The sequence below is a fragment of the Aptenodytes patagonicus genome, chromosome 5 (assembly GCF_965638725.1).
Source record: "Aptenodytes patagonicus chromosome 5, bAptPat1.pri.cur, whole genome shotgun sequence".
In the NCBI taxonomy this organism is placed as follows: Eukaryota; Metazoa; Chordata; class Aves; order Sphenisciformes; family Spheniscidae; genus Aptenodytes; species Aptenodytes patagonicus.
The window spans coordinates 81,473,733-81,501,728 of NC_134953.1; the positions used below are offsets into that span (position 1 = coordinate 81,473,733).

Consider the following 27,996-nt stretch of genomic DNA (forward strand, 5'->3'; position numbering starts at 1 on the left):
TGCAGGTGTTGGAGGTCTTTATTGAGATTATAGCACAGATACACTTCTATAGTTACCTTTCCACTTTTATACGATAGTTAAAAATGCTTGCTACAGTGCACATATAATTTAGTAACCAAGAGAATCCAAAACTTAACTGCAGTTCAAATAAATAAATAAACTAATGTTTAAGGTTTATATTTTAAAAAGTAAAAGGAACTGTACAATATGAAAATATAACAATACATAAACATTAGAATCTAAAGTTTTGTAGAAATAAAACCGCAATTTCCCATACCTAAACAGTGCAAGAAATAAAATTCAGATAAGCTTCTGAACTGGGAATTTAAACAATTTAATTCTTAAGTTATCATGCAGACATAGCATTTTAAGCCATGCTGGTTTCTATAATAGCATTAATGGTATCCCTTTTACTTGAAAAAAACTGATAGCCATTAAGCTCACTGTGACAACTGCTGCCAATCCACTCTTCTACAGTACATTATACACAGAGGTATTCTGTTGCATTCAAAAAGTAAAATATGTTTCTACAGCAAAAAAAAAAAAAAAAAAAAAAAAAATCAATATTTTACTTTTTTCCCCTCCAACATGTTAGCTTGTTCAAAACAATGTCACATAGTAAAACCAGCAACATTTCCCCCAGTTTAGATGAAAAGAAAGAAAAAACCCACACTATATAATGGACCATAATCAAGATGTGGTTACTGCCTAGTCACCTTTAAAGTTCAGAACTTGTTACTAAAAAAAGTTGAAATTGTGGAGATGTTATAAAGTCTGACCTCTTGTTGAGAAGTGATGAATATAATAAATCTGAAAAAACAGTGGAAGTAGTTTATCTTTTATGTGTACGTGTGTGGAACTAGTTACATACAGACTTGATTAAAGTGTTGTTCAACTTAAGTTTCTATATAAAGTTCTCATTGAGGCAAAGACCAAGGAATGCAATTAATACCAAACTGTAAACACGTCATTCATGTTACTTTGAGTGCACATCGACAACATAAGAGTTCTCCTCATAGACTTTGGCAACAAGACTACAACAGGTCACAGCAGCATGAGTTCACATGGAAGACTGAAAGCACTGCAAAAGGATATACTAAAAACACCAAGACCTCCTAGAAACCAGAAACATCTGTGACAAGTGCCCCTCCTCTTGATACGACACTCTCCTGCTCAACTGCTGCTCTCTCAATGCCTAATTATTATTACTTTGTTTTTACAGTTCTGTAGTCTCGGGTCTCTGTGCTTTATCTGCATAGGTTGCCTTTGTTTGCACTCTAGCCATTGTAGGTCCAAAGGGTTACAGTTCTGTCTGCAGAAGACGACAAGAAGGAAAGATCTTGCGTATGCCACCTGCATTGAATAACTTTGTCCTTGTGCTCTCCTACCACCATAAGAGGAAGCTGCTTCGTGAGGTCCCCTACGGCAGAGGAACAGAAATCATTAATCACCTCATGAATTCATATCCCAGATCTTTGGCTTTTTGGGGGTGGGGTTTTTTTGTGTTTTTGTTTTTTTCTGTTTGTTTAGTAAAGCTTACATATGTATTTCACCTTACGAAGCATACTTGACCCCTCCCTCCCTCTCGCACACACACAGAGTATAACACAAGGCCCCAGTGTTTTGGTTTTTAGGCATTACTGGACACAGTACAACTTTAAAATACAGGTATTCACAGTTTTTAAACAATGTGGTTAAAATTTATTGGTCCAAGAAAATCAAGTCAATTAGATATACCCTATATCTTCTCTCTTCTTAACTCTTCCCAATAAAAATAAGCATTATTATTATACTTTTTTCTTTTTTTTTTTAAAGGGTCAATTTTATGACTGCTGCCTGAAAGCAATGGCCATCTCATCAGGCAACAGTGTTAATTAGTTCTTTTATCATAATCAGACCCCCTCAACAAGATTTAGTTCATAGCCTACATTCTTAGCAATACAACTAGCCAATTGTGAACACCCACAATCACATTTATATACATTTCAAACCCTTCAAAGCTCTACTATTTTCCCCCCCTTTTAAACTAAAACCTGATCTTTGAACCAAGTTCTCTTACAACTTCAATATTAAAAGCACCAAACTGAAAATTAACCTAGTATCCTTTGTAGTATGTTACCTTGCAAGTCTGTCACCTTTATTTTCATATCATATGATCCTGTGAGCAAGTAGTGTGCCCCTGGAGAGAAGCGAACAGAACGAACATCACTGGAATGAGGATGATAGCTCTGCACCATTCGTCCTCCTCGAATATCGTACAACATACAGCTAGAGTCCTCTTGTCCTGTAGCCAGGAGACGACCACTGGGATCAACAGCTACTGAGGCTACAGCACTTCCTACGGGAGGAAAAAAACCCAACATACACTGTATTTATGTACATTTGTGCAAATAGCCAACTTTTTTTTTTTAAAAACAAGAATATACATTGTATAAGAATTCCAAATGATGGTTTTAAATTTAAGGTGAACATACCTAGCTACTAAAATAAGAAAATTTTTATGTTCTAGCACTTAAAACTCTGAAGCCACAGGTCACGCTGGAATGGTAGCAAAGCCGCTGTTACAGCTGCATAGGAAAAAAGTGTCTGTTTCATCACAGGAAAGAAAGTCACTCTTTATGAAATAATGTAGAATAATGCAAGGAATTCTCCCCCACCCCAATTCTAATTTCTTGCTCTCCCTCCCCCCCAGGTTTCAAGAAACAAATCTGAACCCAAGCAGTTCTTAAGAATCCTTTTGCAGATTTTTTCTACAAAGTATGTTGATGACTTGCAAAAATGGCTGCTCCTTCCCACCCCTTCCTTTGATTCCGAAACAGTTATCTTGTGTCTTGTTTTATTTTACTGTACTTGGAAGTGGTCTGTTTGAAAGTCACAAGGCAAAAAAACTAGCCAACTTTTGAAAGGAAATGTTACTTTAAAAACAAACAAACCAACCAAAACACACAGGTAAAGATATCCTCACAACTTCTTTCTTTTAAAGCCAAGCCTCCATTCTGTGATGCAAGAAACCCTTACATTCACTCTATACTACTTAGACATCTTGAAAATACATTTTTATGCAAGAATGACTAGAATCACGATAGGAAGTCTTACCTGTTCCATGAAACGTTGTTCCCACAACACGAACACAGCTTGGCACTCTCAGATCCCAGAATCTTACAGTCTTGTCTTGGGATCCAGATGCAATCATCCAGCCACTCCATGTATAAAGTGCTAAAATATGACCTGTGAACAAGACGACTTCTTTATTTGATTAAATATCATTAATCAAATAATGAAATATTACAGTTCTGATTATATTTTCGCATTCATAGGTTTAACAGTCCTATGGAAAACCTGCACATTGCATGATCTAAAATGCCAACAGTGTAAGGCAATACCCAGCTTTGCATCTTCTCCGGAATGAAGCATGCGCTCTCTCCATTAACTTAACAGCCAATGTATTTATAAACAGGCCCCCCCCCCAATACCTCAAGAGAGATTTGGAGAGGAAAAAAGTCTTGCTAGAAAGAAAAACACAAAGACATTAAAAAAAAAAACCCAACCCACACGTTTATTAGAATACAATAAAGACTTAAAAAGTGCAAGACAGAAGCAACAACATACATACCAGTGTGACCACTTAGAGCATGCAGGCCTTGTCCTCGCTGACAATCTGTTGTGTAAATATTACAGTCCCCTGCTCCAGCACTTATTAAAATAGCACCACCACTTTCTGGGCCTTCCATAAAAGCAAGGTCTCTGATTGTCCCATCATGCATGCTGAACTCCAAATCTGGTCCTAAAATAATTTTAAAAAAAATCAAGGAACAAAATGAGGCATACTTTGTTTATCACTGTTAGGGCTGCAATCTTTAAAGCAGCTACAGTGATAACGCAGAATATTTTAGGCAAGGGTGGGTATACTACCAAGTATAAACATTGTTGTGCACTTTCCATAGAATACTCCATTTCAGTTACTAGAGTTCAAATCTCTAAGAATCTTATTTTTATTGAATGTTGCTTGAGCTTCCTACAGTTCCTAAAGCTTTGCAAAAGGTACATGGACCACCTCCACGGCCAATTCCAGCCAAGGTTTATAGAGCACATTTATTTCTTTTGTAAACTATGGTAAACTAAAAAGGCTTTCTCTGCCAGGAGGAATCATTGAGAACACTGAACCTCACAGGACAAGATAGCCTAAGCTCGAAACAGAAAAGATAAGAGCCATATTCAGTGTATTGATTAGGAGGGTTGGGCATGGAAAACAGTATTTGCTGGGAGAGAAGGCTTAGACTTCTAAGATGGGGGAGAAGATGACAGAACTAGGCAAGAAAAAGGGGAACTGGAAGTAGAAATAAATTCCTACTGACAGTCAAGAACTAGAGTTCAGTAAGAACATCTGGTTGTTTTACCATATCTCAAAAGAGTCTACCAGAAGACAGCACAATACCAGAGAGTCTTGCAAAACAAAACTGAAATGCAAACAAACAAAAAACCAAACCAAATAAAACCCAAAAGGTAATCCCCAACCTCTCAGGGGCTCTTTGCTGGACAGAGACTACAGTGATAGCGAAAGGGAAAAGAGACTAAGTTAATCAAAGTATTGGAATAAAAATAACAAAACCTATTAACTACATAATCAATGTAATTTGAATGGTTTTGCCAAATATTGGACAAATAATTGAAACTAAATTCTTTAAACTAAATGCACACACACTACCTGTTGCATTACAAGTTTCTGCATTAAAAGGCAGTACTTTCACATATTTATCATTAGAACCAGTAGCTAACAGCTGTCCACAGGGACTCCAGGCTACACAGTAGATTGATCCTTTATGGTGCTTGTTCCTTTTGAAGCGAACTACAGGTTGTTTAGGAGTATTATAAGCACTGGAAAAAAAAAAGAAAAATAGCCAATTTCCTTTTATTTGTAAGGAAAACAATGTATTCTAAAATGCAAATACTGTTTTTCTATTATTTTAGGTAACATGAAATATGTATGACTGTTTGCATTGAAACATATACATGTGATCTAAGACAAAACAAAAGGATCTTCTCCATCCCATTTTCTCAGTTTTTCCTCATCTTCCCATTGTATTTTTGACTGGACATGCAAGAAGAACTTACGCAGTCCCTTCATCTATAAAGGGTTGATACAGATAAAATATAGTAATTACTAGCTACACACAATGAAACCTTATCCCCAGAGTCCTAAATTGGTGGGATTTTTCTCTACATCCTTCATACTTCAACAACTTGATCCTGTGGCCACTTTTGAAGGTGCTTGAGTTCAATTAAGCAACAGTAGGCCAAGAAAGCCCATAAGGCACACACGAGCTGTGGTAGCACCCAGCGCAGCTGGCATGGCTAAAGGCTGGGTCTGGGGTTAAACTATCAGGCTGCAGGTTGGAAAATCCAGATTCCTGAAAGAAGAAAGCAGAAGCCTGTGTAACCTCTGTGTATGTGTGTAGGAAGGTGTTTCTCTTCTAGTTTCCCACCCACCAGACATAATCCCTAACTGGGGATTGTGTTTGGTATGACAGCATAATTACATGACTGGGCTCCGTTTACTTGTGTTTGGGGCTGTTGTGCCTAGTAGTACTGTAGCAATAAAAATTGAGGCCTGCTGTTTTATCCAAAAAGTGGCTGTCTATACCATCCTTGCTTTCAGAACGAGTGGGACTCAAGCACTTAAAGTGGTTAAAGGATCAAGAAAAATGCTTCTGTGTTAACCCTACCTGGGAAGACACAGAAAAATGCTGCAGTCAAGTACCGTCTCCTCTTTGGCCATTAAATAAATAGCAAAAAAAGCATACAACAAAAGAAAAGACTCATACATGTTCATCATTATGAGCTGTGCATTGGATATCATTTGTTGAATAAGGTGGCTCTCAAAGCTTCACTCATCTACTAGAAAAGCTCATACAGCAGTCTGTGCAAGAAAGACACATTCACCATTGTATGTTAATGCTGGAATCTTCACAGCATCTAAACATACCACACAGTCTTATTTCTGAAACCAGATCAGCTTTACACACGGCTGAAATAAAGTGAACAGTCCCATTGATGTACATTTCCTCTATTTCAATCGATTAATTTCCTATGCTGTTATTTCTCTATTCCCATAGCAGGAAGTAGTCAAGTGCTTAAGATAAAGTACTGCTGTATCCAACTCCATCAACATTCACTCCAGTAACATCAACAATAGAAATTCAACAAATTAAATTGCTATTGAAAAATTCAGAAACCATATTATAAACACTTGAACAAAAGAGGCAGAGAGAAAAAACAGAAGACAAAGATCTAAGTCTGTTTAAAAACTTTTGAGGTAAACATGGCTTTAGTAAAGAATACTAAAATAAATCTACATGGAAGCTAGTTTTATTTTGTTGCCAGAGGGGAAATCCATGACAGATTAGCCTACATCAGAATCACCACTGAACACACTATGGAGGTTCCTAAATGGCCTAATGCCTTCTATTGCACTCGGAGTTTGGATTCACAACATTTGTTAAGAGGTGGAGGCAGCAGCTGAGAATCACTGACTTTGTCAGGACATGGGAGCACCTGCCCAGCACAGAGGCCACATGCTGCCAGTCAGCTGTGTGGAAGCACTGTGATTATTTGAGCAACATCTGCAGAATTGTAATGTGTATCTATCAGTGCTTAATCTCAAACATGTGAAAAAAAGCACACTACTGTTATACCGTTAGAGAAAGGGGGGAAAAAAACCCCCCAAAACCCAAACCCACCAAAATCAACCTGTCCTGAATAATACATCAGTTTGAAGGACAATTTTAAGAACTTAAAAAATCCCAACAAAACTCTGAGGTACAATTAAACAACTGCTATTTACCAGATACTCTACACAATTACAGCTTTTTGAAAAACACGAAAAATTCTGAATGCATGTCTAGACTCAGGTTGTTACAATATGAATATCTTTAAGATAATGTAATCTCTCTGCTGACTTGTAAATCCCATGATGAAATGTTTTTGGCAGACTATAAGCCTAGTGAAAAAACCAGTACGAGGAAGAAGTACAAGTTCAGAATTAAGGAAATCTCAGTATTCCTTTCATATCCAGACGCACTATGTCACTTGTCACATCAGATCGTGCACTGTAACTAGAGATTAAGGCTGCGGAGCCAATCTAACCCTTCCCAATGGTTAGAGTAAGTTGTGTGGGAGCAGAGTTAGTCAATGCAGAGGTGTTCATTCCACTGAAAATGTTTTGCACTGTTTACCAATCAAGAGGAGGTTGTCTGGGCTTCAAGCCCAGCAAGTCGGCTTGCGTTGCGTAACAGAGAAATCAACTTTTTTTTTTGTTTGTTTCATACACTGCCAATAAATATTTTTGAATTCAACTTCAAAGGCTACCTTACTGATGACACTTAAGGAGAAAAAGAAAAAAAAAAGATCAGGTTAGTTTTTGAATGCTTTGGAAGCCTGAACACGAGTCCTAAACCGGGAAGGTGTCTCAGATAAAGTCACTGTGCATACCTGTAGCTCCTTCTGAAATTGTGACGTTTTAGATGCCTGGGCTTCCCCCCTACTCCAGGAAAATAATGTAACTGGAGCAGAGACAAGGAGGTGGTTATTGAGATGGCAATATTTATTTCTAGATGAAAAAATATTTTTCCCCCTCCTATTAAAAAAATGGGTGAAAAGACTAGGTGCACAGTAAACCACAAATAGCGCTTTTCCTGTCAAGGAGCCAAAGTATCAGGAAAACAATGTTTATAGTAACAACGGGCCAACAGACATGCTTTGGCATATTTTGCTGTAAAAGTTGAAGAAGACACTGCTTTCTTTACTGTTAAGGCTGTCCTCCTGCCAGAAACTGCACCTCATGAAGCTCAACTTGTGCTGGCTTGGGAACTGACACATGCTTTCTCCCACTTTTACAGCTGGAATATCAAAAGCAGAAGCCATCACCGTAAACACAGAAAAGCCCACCTGCTGAGACAAAAATAACACTTTTATAAGGAAAGGTGTAGTATTGTGGCAATGCATCTTGCCAGTAATGGAAGAGAGCAAAAAAGTAGCCCACTGTCCTGGTTTCGGCTGGGACAGAGTTAATTTTCTTCCTAGTAGCTGGCATACTGCTGTGTTTTGGATTTAGCATGAGAATAATGTTGATAACACACTGATGTTTTAGTTGTTGCTAAGCACTGTTTATAATAAGTCAAGGACTTTTCAGCTTCCCACGCTCTGCCAGCGAGGAGGTGCACAAGAAACTGGGAGGGGGCACAGCCAGGACAGCCGACCCAAACTGGCCAAAGGGGTATTCCGTACCATGCGACATCACGCTCAGTATATAAACTGGGGGGAGTTGGCCAGGGGGCAGCGATCACTCAGGGACTGGCTGGGCATCAGTCGGTGCGTGGTGAGCGGTTGCATCACATCTTGGTTTTCCCCCCTTCCTGGGTTTTGTTCCTCTCTCTCTCTTGTTGTTTTAATTTCCATTACAATTTATTATTATTATTACATTATTTCAAGTATTAAACTGTTCTTATCTCAACCCACAAGTTTTCTTACTTTTGCCCTTCTGATTCTCTTCCCCCATCCCACCGGGGTGTGGAGGGAGGGTGAGTGAGCGGCTGTGTGGTGCTTGGTTGCTGACTGGGGTTAAACCACAACACCCACAAATACGCAAATGCTTCAGCAGCTCTTATTTTTGTTTGGCAGTTCAGGTTTCTAAGGAAAGCACTGCGCTATTTACAACAACAAAATAAAGATATGAAATGTACAGCTATCAGTAGCTAAAGGAGAGAAGCGCTACGCTACAGAAAAAGGAATTACTAAAAGCTTTCTTACCTTGGGTCAATTACTTCTGGATAGGCACAAACTCTCAAAGTTTTAGAGTTGGAGCCAACAGCATATAAACTCCCACTGGGATGAAAGGCTACAGCTCTGACAGCTTGTGTGTCTTCTAGAGTATTAATGCAAATGAACTGCTTTTTTGATTTGTCATCCTGTGTAGAAGGATAATGGTCAAATTAGGTTCTTCAGCATAAAACTGGACATTTAAAAGTGGATGTGACTGTTTTGCTGAATAACGTAAAACTATTGTACCAAAGTATTAATAAGTAGCAGCACCAGGCTAAACTATTCAAATGACAGATTTGTAAAACGATGTCTACTCCAGGTCAAGGAATGGCATACTTCAAAGAGTTCTTTTCTTCAACTCACTCTTACAGCTAACCCTAGATTTAACATTTCTCATTCTCCCTCCCGGCTTCCAACAGCTTTTGTTCTTCTAAACAGCCCATCTCAAAAGCATGATGTTACAGTTTATTTCTGTGTAAACACATTTGATCTGTGTGAAACTTGCAAGGGGAACAAAGCTGCATTTTTCTGAAAACAGTCCAATTCATAAACACAGTTTATAAAACAAACATAATAAACATAAGAATCAGCTCTTCACCCTGTAGATAACACAAAGTTATCATTAAATTATGCTAAGCTTTATTATATCATCCTCCAGACGACTTCATCACCACCTTTCTAAAATTCTGATTTTTATTTATCTGATGCGGAAACTTTGGAATGTGCTTATTGCAAAGTTATTTCCCTAAAGTTGGACTATACTGACTGGAGTCCAACAATCAAAGTTTCAACCTGGAGAACACACAAAACAATGGCTGTAAAAGACATCCCATTGGAACCTCTGTTGTACAAGGAGAAGCCGAGAGAGCTGGAACTGTTTGGCCTGGAGATCCGAAGGCCTTTCAGGGTGTGAGGGTGTGAGTGAGAGAGAAAATCTCAGTGTATATAAATACCTGACAGGATGAGTAAAGAAGATTGAGTGAAACTCTTATCAGTGGTAGCCGTGAAAGGACAAGAGGCAATGGACACAAATTGAAATACAGGAAATTCCACTTAAACTTTTTGTTGTTTTAAAAACACTATGAGGGTGGTCAGACATGGGAACAGGTTGTCCACAGAGGTTATGGAGTCTCCATCCTTGGAGATACTCAAAACCCAATTGGACCCAGCCCCAAGCAGCCTGTTCTTGTTGACCCTTCTTTGAGCAGTGGGTTTGGACTCACGTCTCCAGAGGTCCCTTCCAATCTCACTGGTTCTGTGATTCTGTACGTATGCATCAACCCAAATTCATTCTAAATATCTATTAACAATGAGAGGATGTCACATACTCAGGATTAAATATTGAATCTTGTGAAAACACAGGTTGTAAAGGACAATAAGAAAACTTACCTCATCGCCTCTTGTCCTAGTTAAATTCCCTGAAGAGTCTTCCAACTGTGGCTGAGTGACAGCATGTTCTGACATACTGTTTTGATTTGGTGAAGAGTTTAAATTCACAACAAGACAGAAAAAACAAGAGCAGGGACAGATTTGTTTGTAAGTATTTTTTGGACTAAAGTTACAGTTGCAGTCATACTCAGAACTGACTAATTTATGTGGACAAGTGTTATGCATGTCTGATTCTTTATCATTGAACCATAATCTTTACATGAGGTTGCTGTTTTTGCAGCAACTCCAGGCATTGAAGAAGCGAATGCAAGTTAAAAATACTTGTTTTCATTCCATAAGATACATACACATATATACACACGTACATGGAAAAATGGTTGTTGCTTTCAGGTCAGCACTACCTTTAGTAGTGAACAGAAGAAATCCAATTCCTACTCTACCCTGCCTCTCTCTCCATCTAGTTTGCATTTAATAAAAAAAGCTTTCAGAAACTTAGAACACAAAATAAGCAAGAACTATACATATAAGATGGGATAAAAAGTCCTAAATTAAAAATAAGCACAAAATGTAAACTGTAACAAATAACAACTATTTCTCATGCGTGCTGTCAAAAAAAAAAATTTTAGAACCCCTATAAAAATATATAGAAAACACTGATCATGAGCTAAATACCCCTATTCAATGACAAATTCATTTGATAACCAAAAATAAATACGAACAGCTACTCCCACAGTGCTAACAGAAGGACATTTCTAGTCCTGAACAGTCTCACGTAACTTACGTTTGATTCCCCTGTACAGGTGACTCTTCAGGAAAGGGTATCTGATTAGCTGATCCACGCTTTCGAGGAGTGCTTGTATTAACGTTTTGGCTATCAGTTGTTACCCTCTGACTAGCATCTGAAGGTGGTGATATAAAGTTACTTGCTGCATTGGTAGATGCATTCCCTTTGCTCCCGTTACATTGCTGGCTAAGTGTCTGTACATCACTTCCAAGACTGTCCATACCTATATTTAATTCTCCTAGCTTCTGGATAGATCTAATAAAAAAATGACAAGAAAAAAAAAAGACGACCACCAAAACAGGTTATTATGAGAACTTGAGGAGGGATAGGAGTGGATGCAGGGAGAAGCAACAAAATCCCCCAACCTGTTAAGAAACTGTTCAGTAAGATTCTGTTGCTGGTCAGCTCCATCTTCTTGATTTACACCTCCTTCCAACAACATCTGCTGGTACAACTGTCGTTGTTGCTCTTTCTGTTCTAAGTGCTGCTGGTAACGTAGTCTTTGTCTGTAATATTCCTGAAACTGCTCTGTTGAATCGCGAAGCTTAAAAGAAATGAGAATTACTAATGAAAATTAAATAGTTAATTGCAGTATTTAACCTAAGTATTCACTCTCTGGTTCGTTATTTCAATACAAGCATCAAAAGGCCAGCAGATTCTTCTCTGAGGAACAATGCTTTTGTTCTTCCCTAAAACCAGGTACAATTTACATATTAAAAAAGGAAATTGCTGCCAGCCTGTACTATTCACTGTTGAAGTAGTTCTGCCCTAATTCATAAGGCGGCTCCTCTTTCCTACAAAACTTCCAAAGTATTACTTAACATCAAAACAAATAGGTGATTGGAAACTGAAAATAAAAATCAGAAAACAAGGTAAGCTACATTGCAAATTCCAAGTCATATTTTCACTACAAATTTAGTATTTTCTGCCACGTTGACACTTCTCTGCCATCAGTCTGCAGAGCAGATTTACCTCTCCCAGTAGCCAACCTTGAAGTGGTCTAGCCAAATTTTACATGTTACTCTTGAAACTGGTACCTTGTTCTAACTTTAAAATTCCTTACTTTCTGGACCAAGCACAAATACTTGAGCTTCCTTTCTCATAGTCTCTTCTCTTTTATGTACTATCTTTAGCTTCCCACACTGCCAGCTCCTCAGGGGTCCTTGCCTTCTGCACTCCCTGATCCTCACTTTCTCTCTGTGCCACTAGTTCCAAATGATACCATCATGAAACAGTTGAGAAGTTAAAAATGAACAAACAAAAAACCCCACAGAAAACCAAAAGAACTTTAGTCCAAGGCCAAAATATCAACACTGAAAAAAAACTTAACTGCACATTTACCAAACTAGTAGGAAAAAAAGTAGCAAAAGAAACCTGGTGGATTTTTTTTCTTTGGTTTTCAAAAGTGACATCTTTGTCATCTAGTGATTCTAAGTTGTATAAGGACATCCTGGTAACTTTGCATTAGTTCAGACAATTCGTGCAGAGGATCCTTCTTTATAACTATGAGCCTTTGCATTTCTTCTGAATAAAAACACTTCCATTATAATTCTGTGTTGTCCGACACAGTAATTTTTTGGTTTATAATGGACTTCCTAGCTCTGTTGCATTTGTAAAAAGTTCTCCACCTGAGATGAATACTTGCAATTTAGAAACCCTCAATTTACCTTCAGAAGTCTAGAAAGCATTCTCTGTATTTCAAATACGTGAACTATTCCCCAGTCACTGGGTTGTAATCCTTCTAAGCAACAGGTATATTCTTGTCTATGCTTTTTTCCACGACTGATACTTGTTTGTTGCAATTGGATTCAATCCTCTGATCCTTTAGTTAGGGTAATAATGATACAGAATCCAACACCTAAACCTAAAATATGTTGCTCAGATGCTCTATTCTATAAACTGTGGCTTCCAACTCAACCCTTCCAGGGACAATGCAAAAATAAAGCTATGAAAAGAAACTTAAATGAATTTCTTACTCGCACAGGTATACACATATACCACTATGATACGGAAAACAAAACAAGGTGAAATTGGACTGGGTACTACATTTTTTTCTACTTGCGTATAATAGCCTGGCCAACACCTTCACCTACAGCACAGCGTCTCCTGTCTTCATTCTCTCCTATAAACTCTGTGTCCTTTTTTTTTTTTTCTCCTTTTGAAGCCTGCTCTGTCATACGTCCGGCTAAGCTCTTCCCTCCCTCCCCTTCTTCCCGATGCCCACACACAACACTGTTGCAGCAGAGAAGTTACTCAGCGAAGTCCTTGAGGGGAGTGAAGTCCTCAAGTTTGGAGGACTTTGTTAATCCTCCGGTAGGCCCCGTTGCCTCACTCAAGTATGCGGAGCCTACAAGAATATAGCCCTGTCAAGACTAGACTGGTTTTCAGTACCACATAGATGTCATAAGCCAAGACAAAGTTTACTTAAGAAAATCAAACTGGAGTCTGCAAACAGACCGCATACTCGATGTTCATCATTACTGAATTAAGAGGCAGATATTTAAAACTGTGGAAAGGGAATAGAATAGGTAACTGTTTTCATTGTTTTGTACTGAACTATTACTTCATTTTCCCCATATTGCTGTTAAGGAGAAGAAAGGAAAAAAAAGAAGGATAGTCAAGGCACAAGCCTTCAAAGATTAACCCAAAAACCGGTTATGCTATTGCATTCTGGATAGCAAAGTTACATTTACCAGGGAATTATCCAATTTTCATTTCTCTGTGTCCTAGACAAAATTAGGCAAGACGACCTATGAAACTTGGTGTTAACACCAAAAATTGCAGGCTACATGCCAGATTCCTCGCTAAAACACTAAGAGGATTCTTAAGCATTGTTTAATCTAAGACTGCTGGCTTTGAGTACTGCAAAGCAATTTTTTTTTTTAATTTTTTTTTTTAGATTTTTAAGATACAACAGTTTAGCAACACTGCTGATGTGAGAAGGCACACTAATCAGCTGTATTACAGACTCAGATGACAGCAGAACTTTATACAATGGAAAAAAAGAGTAGTTTCTTGTACAAGATGCAATATGGTATTTTCACTATAGTAAAAACAAGATTCAAAGCAACCCATTGTCATGCATGAAATTCTCAACACAAAGGCAAATCATTATGAAGTGATCAGAACACAGCTCAAAGGGCCTCATTATTTTTAAACAAACAGCCACTACCTCATTTTTCTCTTGTTTGGCTGATCCCTGACTCTGTGCTCCATTAACTGGTTCATTTTCTGGAACGGAACTCTGGCACAAAGTCTCACTGCTGATGGGATGCTGTGGCTCCACGGGAGTATCACTTCTTGCAGCAACATGGAAGAGAAGAGAAGCTTAATTGAGAAAAATTAAGAGTAGAAAATCCTCTGGTAAGTAGAGAAAGATAACATTCTAGAGTAAAATCTGATAACAGAAGTATGCAAACTTCTTAAGTCACATAAAACTGAAGATACTGCTTAGGAAAAAAATGCCACTTGCAATGGGTTACACTAAACAAAACCAAACCCCTAACAAACAAAAAGCACAGTCAGCCAGTGTGCTTTGTCCCCGCATTTTCCAAAAAGCCTTACCACCATGGGATATCCAAATTCCGTGTTTTCTATCCCTACACTTGAATTACATACCCTTTAACTAGCAAGTTATTCAAGATGTCCTGTTTTCAAAGCCATTATGCATATGGAATGTATCAGATATACTATGTGACTAATGTTTTCTATAAGGTATTAGTATCATTACCACTATCAATCTAAATTTAAACTATATTTAACATCCATCAGCTTGAACATTCCTGGAAGTGCTACATAGGAAAATGTTTATATTAGTTTTGCTATTCTTGTATCATGTAAGTATTTCTGCATGGAACTCTTTCCAGAATGCTTTAGCAATCAGTAAGTGTGCAGAACACATTAAAAGCCTTGGATTCCCATCTTCAGTTTTGTCAACTTACAAAGTTGACACTCTTTACTCAGTGACGCAGAGCAAAGCTCTTTAAGAAGTTATTTTGAACTTTTTGGGTAAAATAACAGTAACTTAGCTGACTAAAAGACAAGTAATTTCTTGCTGAATACAACTTAATAAAAGAAATACCATATTTCTGTCATGTGCAAGAGGAAGCAAGGGCAAGATTTACATAAAGCTCAGCTTCCCAGCTTCCACCCTTGCAAATATTGCCATTTAAGTTGGACGCTTAATCTGAAGTTGGAATTTTTCTAAAAAAAATGTAATGCCTTCTTGAAAACTATGGGTCTGGCCCCTTAACCTAATTCTAACCTTCAAGAGATGTATTAATTAATGAAAAGACACATTAAGATCTATCAACTTCACTTAACATCACATGCAAACACCTACACAAAGAAAAACTGCAGCAATTTACCACTTTATTTAGCCCACAAGATAACTCTATTTATTTGTGCAGAATTATTCCAGTACACTAAAACTGAAAAAAGGAAACAAAAAACTTTCAAGAATCAGTTTTAACATTCGTGCCTGGGCTACATGCACAAATGTTAAGGTGTGTGCATACAGATAACTAAAATTAGAGGATTTACAATTCATTAGTATCTTCAGGAGGTACGCTTTTTAAAAATGGAACTCAAGAAATACTTCCGTAAGACTTAAGCCATCCACAAAAACTCCAGTTGTGAAGAGGCTGGTAAAACCAAAGATTTAAAGCAGATCATTTAGAATCAAATGAAATAGCTCCTTTTAAGATAAGCATTAAGAGACTGTATTGACATACATTAGTGCAAAGATTTCCGTTATTATTGATGAACTGACATCAGTACGACGGCATTTGTTTCCTTTTTATTTTGTTACAGCTGCTCTTTATCTTAACACAAGACACAAAATATTGCTGTAAGGCAAAACTAATAGACAGTGTCACCAACTGTGTCCAGGATCGAACACCACAGCTCTAAAAGTGTCCTCTGCTGGCCAGTGCACCCAAGTGCAGTGCTAGTTACCCACTTGGTACTCCAAGAGCCGAAAAAGCTGGCAGCTGCTTTCTAGCGAGGCATGGATATAACACTTAGAAAGGGGCAGAACTGCTCATCAAAATAAAGGTCAAGCAAAAACATGATGATAAGCTCTTAACTGGCAAGTACCATTTCTCCTAGCTACCAGGACTTTTCTCTCAGAAGGTAAAAAGTGCAAAATTTTGATACAGGCTTTAGTTCTTAAGGAAGGAGAGAAGTCAGTTTTGCAGTCTACATTGCATTAAAAGAAGTTATTAATAGCATTCACCACTATCATAACCCAACCATCTCCAAGTCCAATATAAAAAAACATAATAACATTCAGCCGCCTTATTCAGATTTGGTCTGGAAAATGGTAAGTAAATATTTAAGCTGAACTACTATTGTAATAATTTAAGTGATAGAGGAAGGCCACAATGATGGCATATAGTCATTTGCAGTGACTTCATTGGGACTATTTCTGTATGTAAATTTTTGAAGTATACTTAATCATTTACAGTGTCAGGACCAAAATTTACAGACACCTGAGGACAGAATGGGATGGAGAAAGAAGATGGAGTTACAGCTACTCCACTGTCTCCATTTATTTATCTGGAATGAAAGAATTCAGTGATACTGAACACAAATCTTAGCTAGACTCTATTACATAATCAGAGCATTTGTGCTCTGCGCTAGGATTTCAACTTCAAGAAAGTCCAGATTGAATCCATAAGGCTCAAGACCAAATACGAAAACCTACTTTGATCACAAAAGCATAATGAAGAAAACACCTTGTACACAGAGTTTTAATTACAACAGAATTTAAACAATCAAATTATGTTTCAATGTTACAATTATGTTCAAAGTTACAATGCAGGGAAGAACTCAGTAATATACAGCGCAAGGTAAGCCAAGGTAAAAATAAAGCTACAGTTGCACTTACCGCTCAGGTGACTCTTCAAAAATGCTGTGACACTCAGTATTCTCAAGCATGAGACTTCGGCTGAGATTCTGTACTCCTGGGTAATGGAAATTAGCAAAGGAGTGCGACATTGGAGAAGTTTTGGTCCCAAGGTCTGTGACTCGCTTATCGTGATTTGTTAATCCACATGACAGCCCATCTAAGGCAGGGTTTAGGGAGCGGGTCATGTAAGCATCTGCTGACTGAGGCCGTCTCATTGGGGATGATGGATAAGGAGAAAGTTTGCTGATAAGAGGTGTCAAAAGATCAGCATAGGCAGCTTTTGTAGGCTTGAGGAGTTTATCAACATGAATATTAAGCATCTTTTGTTCAAAAGCACAAGAAAAAACAGTAGCTGGCAGATTCTGCAGCCATGATAATAAGCTAAGGTCCAAGTCATCACACCCATTACCACACAAGAGATCAATGCCCAGCAATACTTCACTTTCTGTGATTTCTTCTCCTGTTGCTTTACTCTGACAGAATTCCACACAACATTCATAAAGCAATCCCTTCATTACAAGCTGAAATAAACGATTGTTACTTGCTTTGAAGCCAGCCTCACTCAGTTTCCTATCGGCAGGAATAAACTCTGCCACCATGACGCAGGCTTCTTCAAAGCAGTGAACCCGTGCAGTGCTGGGATTCCAGTCCTTGAATTCTGCGTGGTTGGTCAAGCGAGGCAGCGTCAGTAGCAAACAGAGTTTACTATAGTCTTCCTTAGAGGGACAGTATTCTTCCAGCGCATGTAGGCACTGTACAGCCTCTCGCATTGTAAATTCCAGCTACAGAAATATTAACATTAACAGAGTAGTTTGTAGTACATATGTTTCTACAAAAAAAAGTTAGCTGAAGAACAGGCGGTAGCAGAATTTCTCCGCTATGATTCCTTTATTACTATTACTGTTTATATTTTAATTAAAACAGTATACAATAGAGTCCAAAATTGCTGATGCAAACGTAGTTACGACAGAGCCAAATTTCTGGAGGCTCTGACTTCCTGAAATCACCCCCAGTCCCATTTTCTACACATCTATGGAACTTTTTCATGCCGCTGCAGGTTTCATAGGCTTAAAATTTTAAATCTGTAGCTAAACAGCTTCAATTCTATTGTAGCACAGAAGGTTACTTCCATTCTCAAAGCCAACTGAAGTTTTTTCCCTTTTTTTAATGTCTATGAAAAGCTACTGGCATAACTTATAAAAGGCTTGTAGATTTCTCTAGTTTCCAGTAATTAGCAACTTTGAGTTGTCTTTTATATTGAGATTTCCTGTTCTTCAATCAATAATGTTAAAAAAAGTTCAAAAGGTTCTCAGAAGATAAGACCTCCAAATGAACAGAGGGCTTTAATACAAAGCTTGTTGATAGCCAAAAGCCAAGAACCATGTCAAGTACACGTAACTTGGTATTTTTAGTTACAAAGATTTAAAAAAAAAAAAAAACAAACCCACACTTACCCATGTTACCTAGCACCTGCTCAATACAGCTGCCTTTCATCCACAACATACCAACACATGTGGTAAGATTCAAAACAAAAAAAAGAAGGACATAAATCTGATTTTTTTTTTTCTCTACTGCTATCTAGTAACAGTATACAGATCGAGTGATTAGAGGAATACTACACCTTTCCTTTACAACTATAAATAAAGACTTACTTTTAGCTTTCTCTACACTGTCAAGTGAAGACCCTGCAGTAGAATGTATGTGTAATGGGACAGAGAACTAAAATCAATTCAGTTTGGAAAATGAAATCAATTGTCTTAAAACTACTGGCATTCTTCATTTTTAACTTCATAACATTTTTGTTAGAAATTTGGTATTCCTGTATTATCAACATAAATGAAAAGCTATAATTAATTTCAAAATCTGCACACCTTCTTTGTCAGTTTGAGTTAATGTGAACTTAAGTTTTCAATATGGAAAGAGACAACTCCTGCTGTTTTGCACATTTAACTGAATCGGTCCTTTGTGAACACATCTGTTCCCTCCAAAGAAACAACTGTGTCCTTTCTCTCTAAAAGCAACAGAAACTAAGCTCAAGATTCATTCAAATCAGAATCTTTCACCTGGTCCTGATTACGACAATAAATTTCTGTGATTCTGAGGCTTGCTTCAGAACTCTTTTGAAAAAAAGAGCCCTGTACTTTAGCATAATGGCATAAAGTAAATCTCAGGATCAGGACCACAAACACGGCCTGTGGTCACTGACCTATGCTGCTAAGTTTCAAGCAACCCTCGTATACACAATTCTGTTTGAGACCTGAGAGCCACATTCATTTCCAAAGGATACCGATTATTTTTTTCCATTGTGCATGAAACCATTTGGTAATAGCTAAAATTTGTGTTTTTGGTGCTGGGAGCTTCCGCTCTGCCTTTAATCAGAATATCTCAAGAGGCTTCTTGTCAACAAAAAAAATTCCCAAAACAGAGACAATTCTTACATGCTGAGGCTCATCTTCCGCTGACATCGCATTGTTTACACATAAAGCTTCCAAGAACTTCTGCTTCATTATAATGTAACGAAATCTGCAGGTGAGAAGTGAAATACTATACATCTTGATCCAGTAGCTAAACATTCTTTTAGAGACAAGCAGGGTATTTTACAGCTGATTTTTGCGTTAGGCATAGAAATTGCAATGACAAGGAACTCTGATCTCAAATTGGTAACCACAAAATTATATTTTAACAGGAAATGTCTTTTTCAATTATTGCTTTCAGAAATATTACATTTAAAATATTAGAAGGCTAATAAAAGTATAGCAATCATACTCATTTCTTAAATAGAAATATGACAGAGCAGCCAAATATAAAAACATGCACTGTATCCCTAAAGTGTATGGCAAATGAAAACTCATTACAGATTGTGTGCACATATTTTTCATAGTTTAAGTTAAAAAAAACCACATGCACACACTTTAGGAACTGTATACTGGTTAGAAAAAACAAGAACTAAGGTAAAAAACTTACAGCTACTGCTTTCATACACAATACTTAGAAATTGATGTATTTTCCACAACTCAAAAAAAAAATCAAACTCTGACATACATTCTATTTTACCTTTTCTTGTCGAATTTTTCCATACATTCAAGAGGCTGAATAAATTGAAGAACCTCATCCCACTGTCCATCAAGAATCAATTGCCTAGTAAAAGAAAGGGTCACTCGTTTAATTTCACTGGACAAGAACATCCTTCTTCTTTCTAAGTAAGCAGCTCATTTAAAAACACAACAGTCATTTAAATGTACAACAGGTGATGAGCCTGCTTTGAAAAGTTAATGCTTTGCACAGATGCCAAGATGACTGTCTGATGTGACTAGTAATAAGAGCAAAATCCAGGTCCTTTCTTAGTATTTTGTAAAAATAACTGCATACAAGAAGGACAAATATTAATTACTTTAAAGGCACATCAAAAAGGACAAAATGGTCCTGTGTCTCCTGCTTTATCTGTAGTTCTTATTTAAAAAAAACCAACAAAAAAATCCCAACAACTTACTTGAACAGTACGAATAAATATATTGATTCAATGAATGAAAGGAAACTGAAAAATGAGTTAATTTTAATTGTATAAATACTGCTGGGCCTATTTTATAACCCTGGGGTGGGGTGGGGGGAAACACACAACTCCCATATTAAGAATGTAAGAGGAACAGCTTGGCAGGAACTATGCCAGCACAAGAGCTCCAACTCCAAGACCAGTGGGCTAGACTGCACAGGTGGGTTAGTTCAATTTCTTCATGCCCTCATATCACACACAGAGCTCTCTATAAAAGGCCCAGATCTACAAGGAAAGGGCGAGTTTCTCATTAGATATATACTACAACTAAGCTAAGAACGAAACAAACAAATAGGATTAATAACTTTAATCTTTCTCTAATTCTTCTTTCATTTTATTCCAATATCCATAATTTTAAACAAAAGGGAAGCCAGGTGAGAAATCTTGTTCAGTGATAAGATATATTTTTTAATGTTTTAAGAACAGCTGGATAAGTTATTTTCTCATGCTTCTACAAAGTTATTAAGTACCTTTGGCATGAAATAGAAAACAGCAATGCTAAAAAACTAGTGTGCATCTACAGGGACTCCTTTCAATAATTTTGGGAGCAATATCATGAATGGTAAATCACACCAACTCTCACGCCTTGATGATAGATCCCCTTTCATATTGTTAACTTTAAGAGAGATCTAGGTATTATTTTGAAATGCAGATAATATTTTTGGGGAAAAGCTTTGGAAACCACTCCACTCATCCTAGATCTTAGCACTAGAATACTGTCAAAATATTTTATTTATTTTAGAAGTCAATGAACTACACATTCAGTTCCACGTGACATGGTAAGCAGATAGTAACAGATCACTGCTGCCAACAGAAGATCTTGCTCTCCCATCCTATTCCTGCTCATGTGCTTTCCCTGACTTACCCTGCGCTGACACTGGCACTTGTTAAGACTCCTTGCCACTTCAATTCGTTAGCATGCCAGAAAAATAACCAAGTTAAAATGAATGAACAAGCAAACAAGAAAATCTAATTCTAAACCTACATTGATGATGCCTAGTCAGTTACTTCAAGTGGCTCATAGAAGGAGGTCATTAACTTCAGAGCTGGACCACAGAATTGGGATCAGGAAGAAGCAGAATACGATGAGGGCATAAGACCTCCTGTTTAGCAGCACGGGGCTGCCCACAGAATCACAGTCCAATTGTATGTTTTCATATACGTGGTACTTCAGCACCAGAGAAAGAAGTCCTACCTTAGAAAAAGCATGTCATCTGAAAACAGGCCATTAATGACCCCACTTTCTTTCTCAAGCGCCAGCATACTGATATGAAGTTTCCTTGAGTTCAGAAAATCTAGTATTAGTTTAATGATTTCAGCTTCTTTAACATTCACTGTTTCTTCAGCCGTCATGATGGCAGCCTAAAAGGGAAAAGACGACAGAATTTTAGCTATGATCAATATCTTATTTTATGCTTGGTTAACACATGTTGGCTACTAAAAAACCTAAAAATACAGTTTTACAAGACAGACTACTGTAGCATTACAAAAATTAAATAGGCAAGATTAGGAAATTGATTTTAAGAGGTTGATTATGAAGCCACAATTAAGACCTATCAATGCATCTGCATCTTTTTTATTTCTGTCCTATGCATATATGGGGCCCAGATAAACAAATCTACCAAGAAATCAATCCTCCTGCAGTGTGAAAATATTGTGCTTACCAAGTCTGCAATATGTAAAATTTTCCTTTCTGAAATGCAAACAGTGAAGTTCAAAGAGCATAAAAATGAGCCATTTACTATGTCATTATCTATAGAGATCTTGCATATAAACTTAAATGTTTCTAACGTACAAAAAACACAGCACACTAAAAATGCAGTCTCCCCCTACTCCATTTTTGAAGTAGTATATGGCAATTAAGCCAAGGCTTTTCATTCTTCCTTCATAAGGACACCTATATCTGTCTATATGCTTTATGAAGAATCTAGAGCTGCAAACCCAAGGTGGCCTAAGCCCGTCTGACCGCTGACTGCCAGAGTCCCATTCGCTCACCTGCCTCCAGGTGCGTGTTGCTGGCCCTTCCTTAGCACTCCTCACTTTTGTCATTGGGTTAGCTTTTCCACCAGCTCACGTGTTGAAGTGGCTCAATGGTCTAACGAGCTCTCCAGCCAGCAGAAAGGAAAAGTGGGAAGATGCAGCTGGGGTAGTGACAGGCCAAGGCCCCGGCTGCCAGCAGTCAGCTTGTTTAAAGCTCCCATGGATACAACGTCCAAGCTCCTTTGCAACACAATTCCTCCAAGGATATGAGAGTCGTAGCATGTACTTCTCTTAGGAAACCCTAAAATAAATTCTGCTTCTGGCTAAGTCTTGCATGGTTCCTTAAGTCTGACTTAAAGTAGAAGCTGTTCAACTTCTTTTTTTAAACCTTAGAAAGACTTTACGGCTGTAGCTCCCAAGTTGATCTGCTGAAAACTAACTCGGGATGTGGGGAGAAACCCTATAACACAGCCAAGCCACGTAGCATTGCCTCATCAGGAGCTCCTCAAAAATAAAAAGCTAACAGCTACAAGAGTGCGATTTCACATCAGGAGAAATTCAATTTAAGCCTGTGTATCTGCAGAAAGGGGCGGTCCCTCTTCTCACCTCTGCAGTCAGCCACACGTCCCCAGCCACTTCACGGCACCCACAGTGGAGCTGTATGGTTAGCCAGACTACTCCCCTGATCCAGGCGCAAGTTAAACATGTATTCACTCTGTGGACAGAAGGGCACTAATGCTGACACAAGGACCTGACAGAGCTTTGCTTTCTGGCAGTAGCAAAGTCTTAACCTAACTTAAATTGCTTATGAGAGCGCACCAAAGAACAGAGAAGAAGCCAGTATCAGTGATGAATCGTCAGCAGGAGGCAATATCCCCAGGAAAAACGAGAGACAGTGGAATAACAGTGATCAGAAAAATGAATAAAGGGGGATGACCATACAGAGCAAGATGTCCACAGCAATAGGTTATAGTTACCCCAGCTGCTCCCCCTTTTAATTCAAAAGGGGAAATAAAAATACTTCTTAATTCCCTCATGCAACCATTTATTTATGCAGAAATCTAGCAACTACGATGCTGAAAGACAACCAACTGCGGGTCACACAGCTCCCAAGACAGGCTGAAGAGATGATGCAGCCACCAGATACCTCGACCTTGGAAAACTGGAGTCCATAAGCTAGTTAACTATTTCGTATTAGGAAAGATGCACAGAAACTGGTAATAAGAAATGAAAGAACAGATAAGAAGTTTGAATAATCCAAATAAGACACTCATAAAGTATTAACAAGAAATTAATTATTTACCGGGGAAGAAACAAATACTCCAGTGAAACTTCTCACTGATCATCATAAACCAATGCTAATGAACTTGAAGGAACACAGCAAATTAGGCATTAATAAGAGGGGGTTTTGTACTACATCATCTAAATCCCCAAGTTTTCCATCCTCCTCACAGTTGTATGACAACTTTTTCCCCAAGTAAGTTTTTGCCAGAACATTTGACTAGGAAAGCATTTGATTATAGCAGCATAGTTTATTTTGGAACAACAGAGACCTAATTGTGCCAGATGAAATGGCCTAACTTCTTTTTAAAAATGGCTGGGTTTAACTCTCATTTTAGTCACAGAAGACTCCAATCACCAAGTATTTTGATGGGTCTTACGAAAGACACACCCAGAGACCACGCGCCCACTCTTGGCTAGTAAAGTCAATGGAAAAAATTAAAATCTGGCTTGCAGAAAGCTTTGCTGCAGGAAAGCAAGCAGATAAACCCACAAATCCAAAGCCAGAACTTGGAGAGAGATGCTTTTTCCTTACGTTTTACCACTGTTTCAACTTCCCCTTTTGGCAACGGGATATGGATTTTTGGTCCCAGAGAAAAATTCAACCCTACTCTTACACACTGAACGAAACAATCAACAAAAATTTAACTAGCAGTTTAGCATTAACATCTTAATTCCCAATCTTACCTAATGCATTTGCATTTCTCTTTTATTATGCTTTATGGCACTGGTGGTTTTTATATAAATTAAATTAACTTCCTTGCCAAAAGACAAAGTAAAGCTTAGGCAAAGCTGTATTGAGACTCCCCATCAGAAAACTACTAGAAAAATTCAGACTAAGTCTCCCTTTGAAGAAAGGAACACCAAGTCCAGCTTTCTTTTCAACTGGATCAACAGGACTCAAGTCTAAAGAGGAAGCCACCCTACATAGCTTCAAGATTGTCTTTACATTAATTATTTACATATTCTATTGACAGAAAAGTGAGCATAATACTCAGTACTTTGCTTAAGAGTACAACTACATTAAGTAAAATCTAGCATCTGCAAGAAGTTGTCTTCCATCTTCCATTGTAGTTTTGAAAGAACAGGTTTGTCCTGAACATAAAGCCTTTGCCGTTTCTAACACTTAACTTCATTTACTTTAGTTATATTGCCCACATAAATTAGGATAAAGGATTATCTGCACCCTCCATATTTGATATGGGACTAGTAACAGCCCTTTTGGGGTCTGGTTAAGAAAAATATAATGTAATATCCAAACATAGTTTGGATACTGAACTTCTGAAGAGGAGTCGAAGTACTCTGATAAGCTCATACATTAACAATATTATGAAAATATTTAGTGTGCATTCGCTGTCAGGGCAACACAAATAGCTAGAAAAGAACAGTAAACCTACTAGAAAAGATTTTCACTTAATTGATTTTTTTTTAGGCTGATGAGCTCAGACTTCTCTTACAAGCGTTATGCTGTCAAAATAATAAGCAGCACCGTAACGCTATCATGAAATTATAAATATACGAAGGCTTACACATCAACCCCTATGAAATATATCCGTTTTTCTGACATTCAGTGGTATGTGTGTGTATGTGTATAAATAAAAATAATAATAATTAAAAAGCGAAGAACAGCAGGGAAACTCAAGATTAGAGCTCAAGCTGTGTCTTTGGTCCATCCCACTATATTGCTTTCTGCCAGCACATATGGCACATAACGTCAGAATCTGATCAGCTCCAGCACTAATACTCAAGAATGACTGAAGCACAGCATTAGCTTGAGGTATAAATGAAAGTAAATGAGTATTAGAGCTTAGCATTTCAGGTGCCTTCTATCAACCAGGTTTTTGCTACAACCTTTGTATCTTACCCAGTCTTTTCAGAACAGCACTTTTCCACACCTGTCCTTCTGTCTTCCTCCTGTCCACTCCCCCTTGCCATTTTCCCCTAGTTCTGTATTTAAATTTGTTTTCCTCCTAAGAAATCTACATCAAGAAAGAAAAAAACAACTTCTTGCCACAAACTTAGCACATCTTTTCTCTGTAGCTTCAATGGACAAGACGTCCTTTAAACAAGCTCTTTGCAATGTAGACTGGCTACTCCTAAATTTTCCAGAGAGAGGTTTCACTCTTGTTCTGTTCTTACTCACGTTCTAAGAACACGCCAACAGCAAGAATCCTCTCATGGTGTTGTAAGCGTAGAAAACAATTATTTTAAAAAAATAAAGTATATATATACACACATGCATATAAATACACTATTTCAGGAAAATGTTTATAAACTAGAAGTGTCTAAAAATAGTGTCTAAATAGTCTTTAAGTTACCTCCCTTAGAAGAAATTTAAAATGCATATGCATTCACATGATAGAAAGTTAAAGTAAGGTTTAATAGTCTGGAAAACAAGTAAATAGTGAAATTCTAAAATAAGCGTTATTCCTGTGTTATTTATCATCTGAAACAGACCACTCGCCAATAGTGTACAATATGCATTCACAAAACTGGGCAAGGAATATAAAATCTCTAGCTACTCAGAAATACAAGTAAGAAATATTATAGTTCAAATCTTAAGTGCCATACTGAGCGAGCAGTGGTACGTTTAAAGGGAGAAGCGATGCCTAATTAGAAGTCTTGGTTTGCCGACTTCAATGACAGCTGCAACGCATAGCTGTAACCTCAGCATCTTGGTGAGCTACGTCACATAAAAACCAAATGTGAAGAAGTAGTACATATTTAAAATGCTGGCTGTTTTGCATAAAGTTATTTCACCTTTTAATCCATCCCACAGTCACTTACATATGACTCTTGGGCCTGCCCAGAGGCCACTCCGGAGTTCCGCCTACACAGACCCCACGGGGGACTCAGGGCCCGGTCAGTACCTAGTGGCTCCATTTCTGATGTGCCCTCAATCATCTTCCAGTTATTCTATATCAAAAGAATTTACAAAAAAAGAGTCTATAGGCCGAATTTTTTATTACAATTGATTCCCACAACAGTTAGTGCAACTCACTGACACCCACTTCACCCTAGGAGATTGCACGGTTCATTATTTCAAATGAACTATGTTGAACACATTAAGCCCTCGATAGAAAACCTTCACCAACTTTGTACAGTTGAACTCTATGATTGAAACCTTTTTCTGCTCCAATACACAGCAAATAAGTGTCCTCTTACATACTAGCCCATTCTTCCCCACACAAATCTTCTGCTGGCTTGCCCTCTAGTAATCCACTTTTTTTTTACCCTGCTTAGATCAGCTGTTGCTTTAGAGGCACCACAGTAATCCTTCTCTCACCATGCTTTAGAGGTGACCGGCAGAGCTCTTTGCATTCATCAATCCCTGTTACAACATGCACACTCTTTACCCAGAGCATTCTGCATCACGAATGCCGAAAAGGTGACATTAAATTATGCAATGCTTGCGTATTAGAGTGAAAACGTAACGCAGGAAAATAGAAAACCCAAGTTACACAGACTAGAAATGACTGCACTTCGACTAACCCCCCCCCCCCCCCGCTTGCTCCAAATTCTTTTTTTCTCTCCACGTGCGATTCCACACGAAATCCACCTCTGCTGGTGAGAGGGTTCAGAACAACCGCGCTGTTCAATCACACAGCGCCGAGCCTGAATTAGCATTTCGGGAGCGTCAGCTCAGCACCAGCAGCAGGCAGGGCCGCAGCGGAGCCGACGCTCCTTTGAAGCGGCCCCGCAGACAGAGCACGGCACGCCCCGCGCCCGCCGCCTCGCCCGCCCCGGGGCCGGGGCCGGGGCCCGGGCACGCACCGCGCCGGCTACCGCGGCGCGGCCCGGCCCGCCCGCACTGCCTGCGGATGCCACAACAAAGGGACGGCGGCGGTCGGGCGTCGCCGCCGACTCGAGACGCCGCGCCGGCAGCCGGGGCGATGCTCCCCCTCGGCGGGGGAAGCGGCGGCGGGCCCCGCGCAGCACGGCCGTGCCCGCACGCCGGGGACGGGGCGCCGAGGTGGGCGGCCCCACGGTCGGCGAGGCCGCCGGGCAGCGCCCACCTCACGGCGCAGCGGCCGCGGCCCCTGCCCCGCCGCCCCGCGCGCTCGGCCAGCCCGCCCCGGCCCGGCCCCTCCCCTCCCCGCCGGGCCGTTCCCGGCCCCTCCGCGGCGCGGCCCCCCCGCCCGCCCGCCGACGCTCACCTGAGGGGGCCGGCGGCCCGTTCGCGCCGTCACCAGCGGGGCGTGAGGGGAAGATGGCGGCAGGCCTCAGCTGCGGGGCGGGGCGGGCCCGGGCCCGGTGTCGGGGGGTCTCGCTCCCGCTCCGCTC

General features: G+C 39.0%; 1 protein-coding gene across 3 annotated transcripts; it reads right to left on the reverse strand.

The window, feature by feature from the left end:
- On the reverse strand, nucleotides 1-27,987 carry WDR47 (WD repeat domain 47). 3 transcript variants are annotated; one of them, XM_076337959.1, is made up of 16 exons: nucleotides 27,870-27,987; nucleotides 26,500-26,628; nucleotides 21,647-21,813; nucleotides 19,956-20,039; nucleotides 19,340-19,424; nucleotides 16,881-17,683; nucleotides 14,163-14,286; nucleotides 11,356-11,534; nucleotides 10,988-11,245; nucleotides 10,207-10,282; nucleotides 8,806-8,963; nucleotides 4,706-4,875; nucleotides 3,614-3,784; nucleotides 3,097-3,228; nucleotides 2,120-2,338; nucleotides 1-1,420 (listed from the first exon to the last, which is right to left on the reverse strand). In XM_076337959.1, exons 2-16 carry the CDS (start codon nucleotides 26,614-26,616, stop codon nucleotides 1,278-1,280), a joined length of 2,886 nt encoding a protein of 961 aa, XP_076194074.1. In that variant the 5' UTR covers nucleotides 26,617-26,628; nucleotides 27,870-27,987; the 3' UTR covers nucleotides 1-1,277. The 3 variants fall into 3 exon arrangements, with proteins under 3 accessions (XP_076194074.1, XP_076194073.1, XP_076194075.1); XM_076337958.1 differs by having other exon boundaries at nucleotides 14,163-14,289; XM_076337960.1 differs by lacking the exon at nucleotides 26,500-26,628 and having other exon boundaries at nucleotides 14,163-14,289.
- Between the last annotated feature and the right edge of the window lie 9 nt (nucleotides 27,988-27,996).

Excerpts from the sequence above, each read along its gene's own strand:
- WDR47 (XM_076337958.1), bottom strand. The coding sequence starts at position 26,616 with ATGATTGAGGGCACATCAGAAATGGAGCCACTAGGTACTGACCGGGCC. Across the intron at positions 14,290-16,880 it reads TTTGAAGAGTCACCTGAGCG|AAGTGATACTCCCGTGGAGC; the intron begins GTAAGTGCAACT and ends TGTTGCTGCAAG. Across the intron at positions 3,785-4,705 it reads AGAAACTTGTAATGCAACAG|GACCAGATTTGGAGTTCAGC; the intron begins GTAGTGTGTGTG and ends AAATTATTTTAG.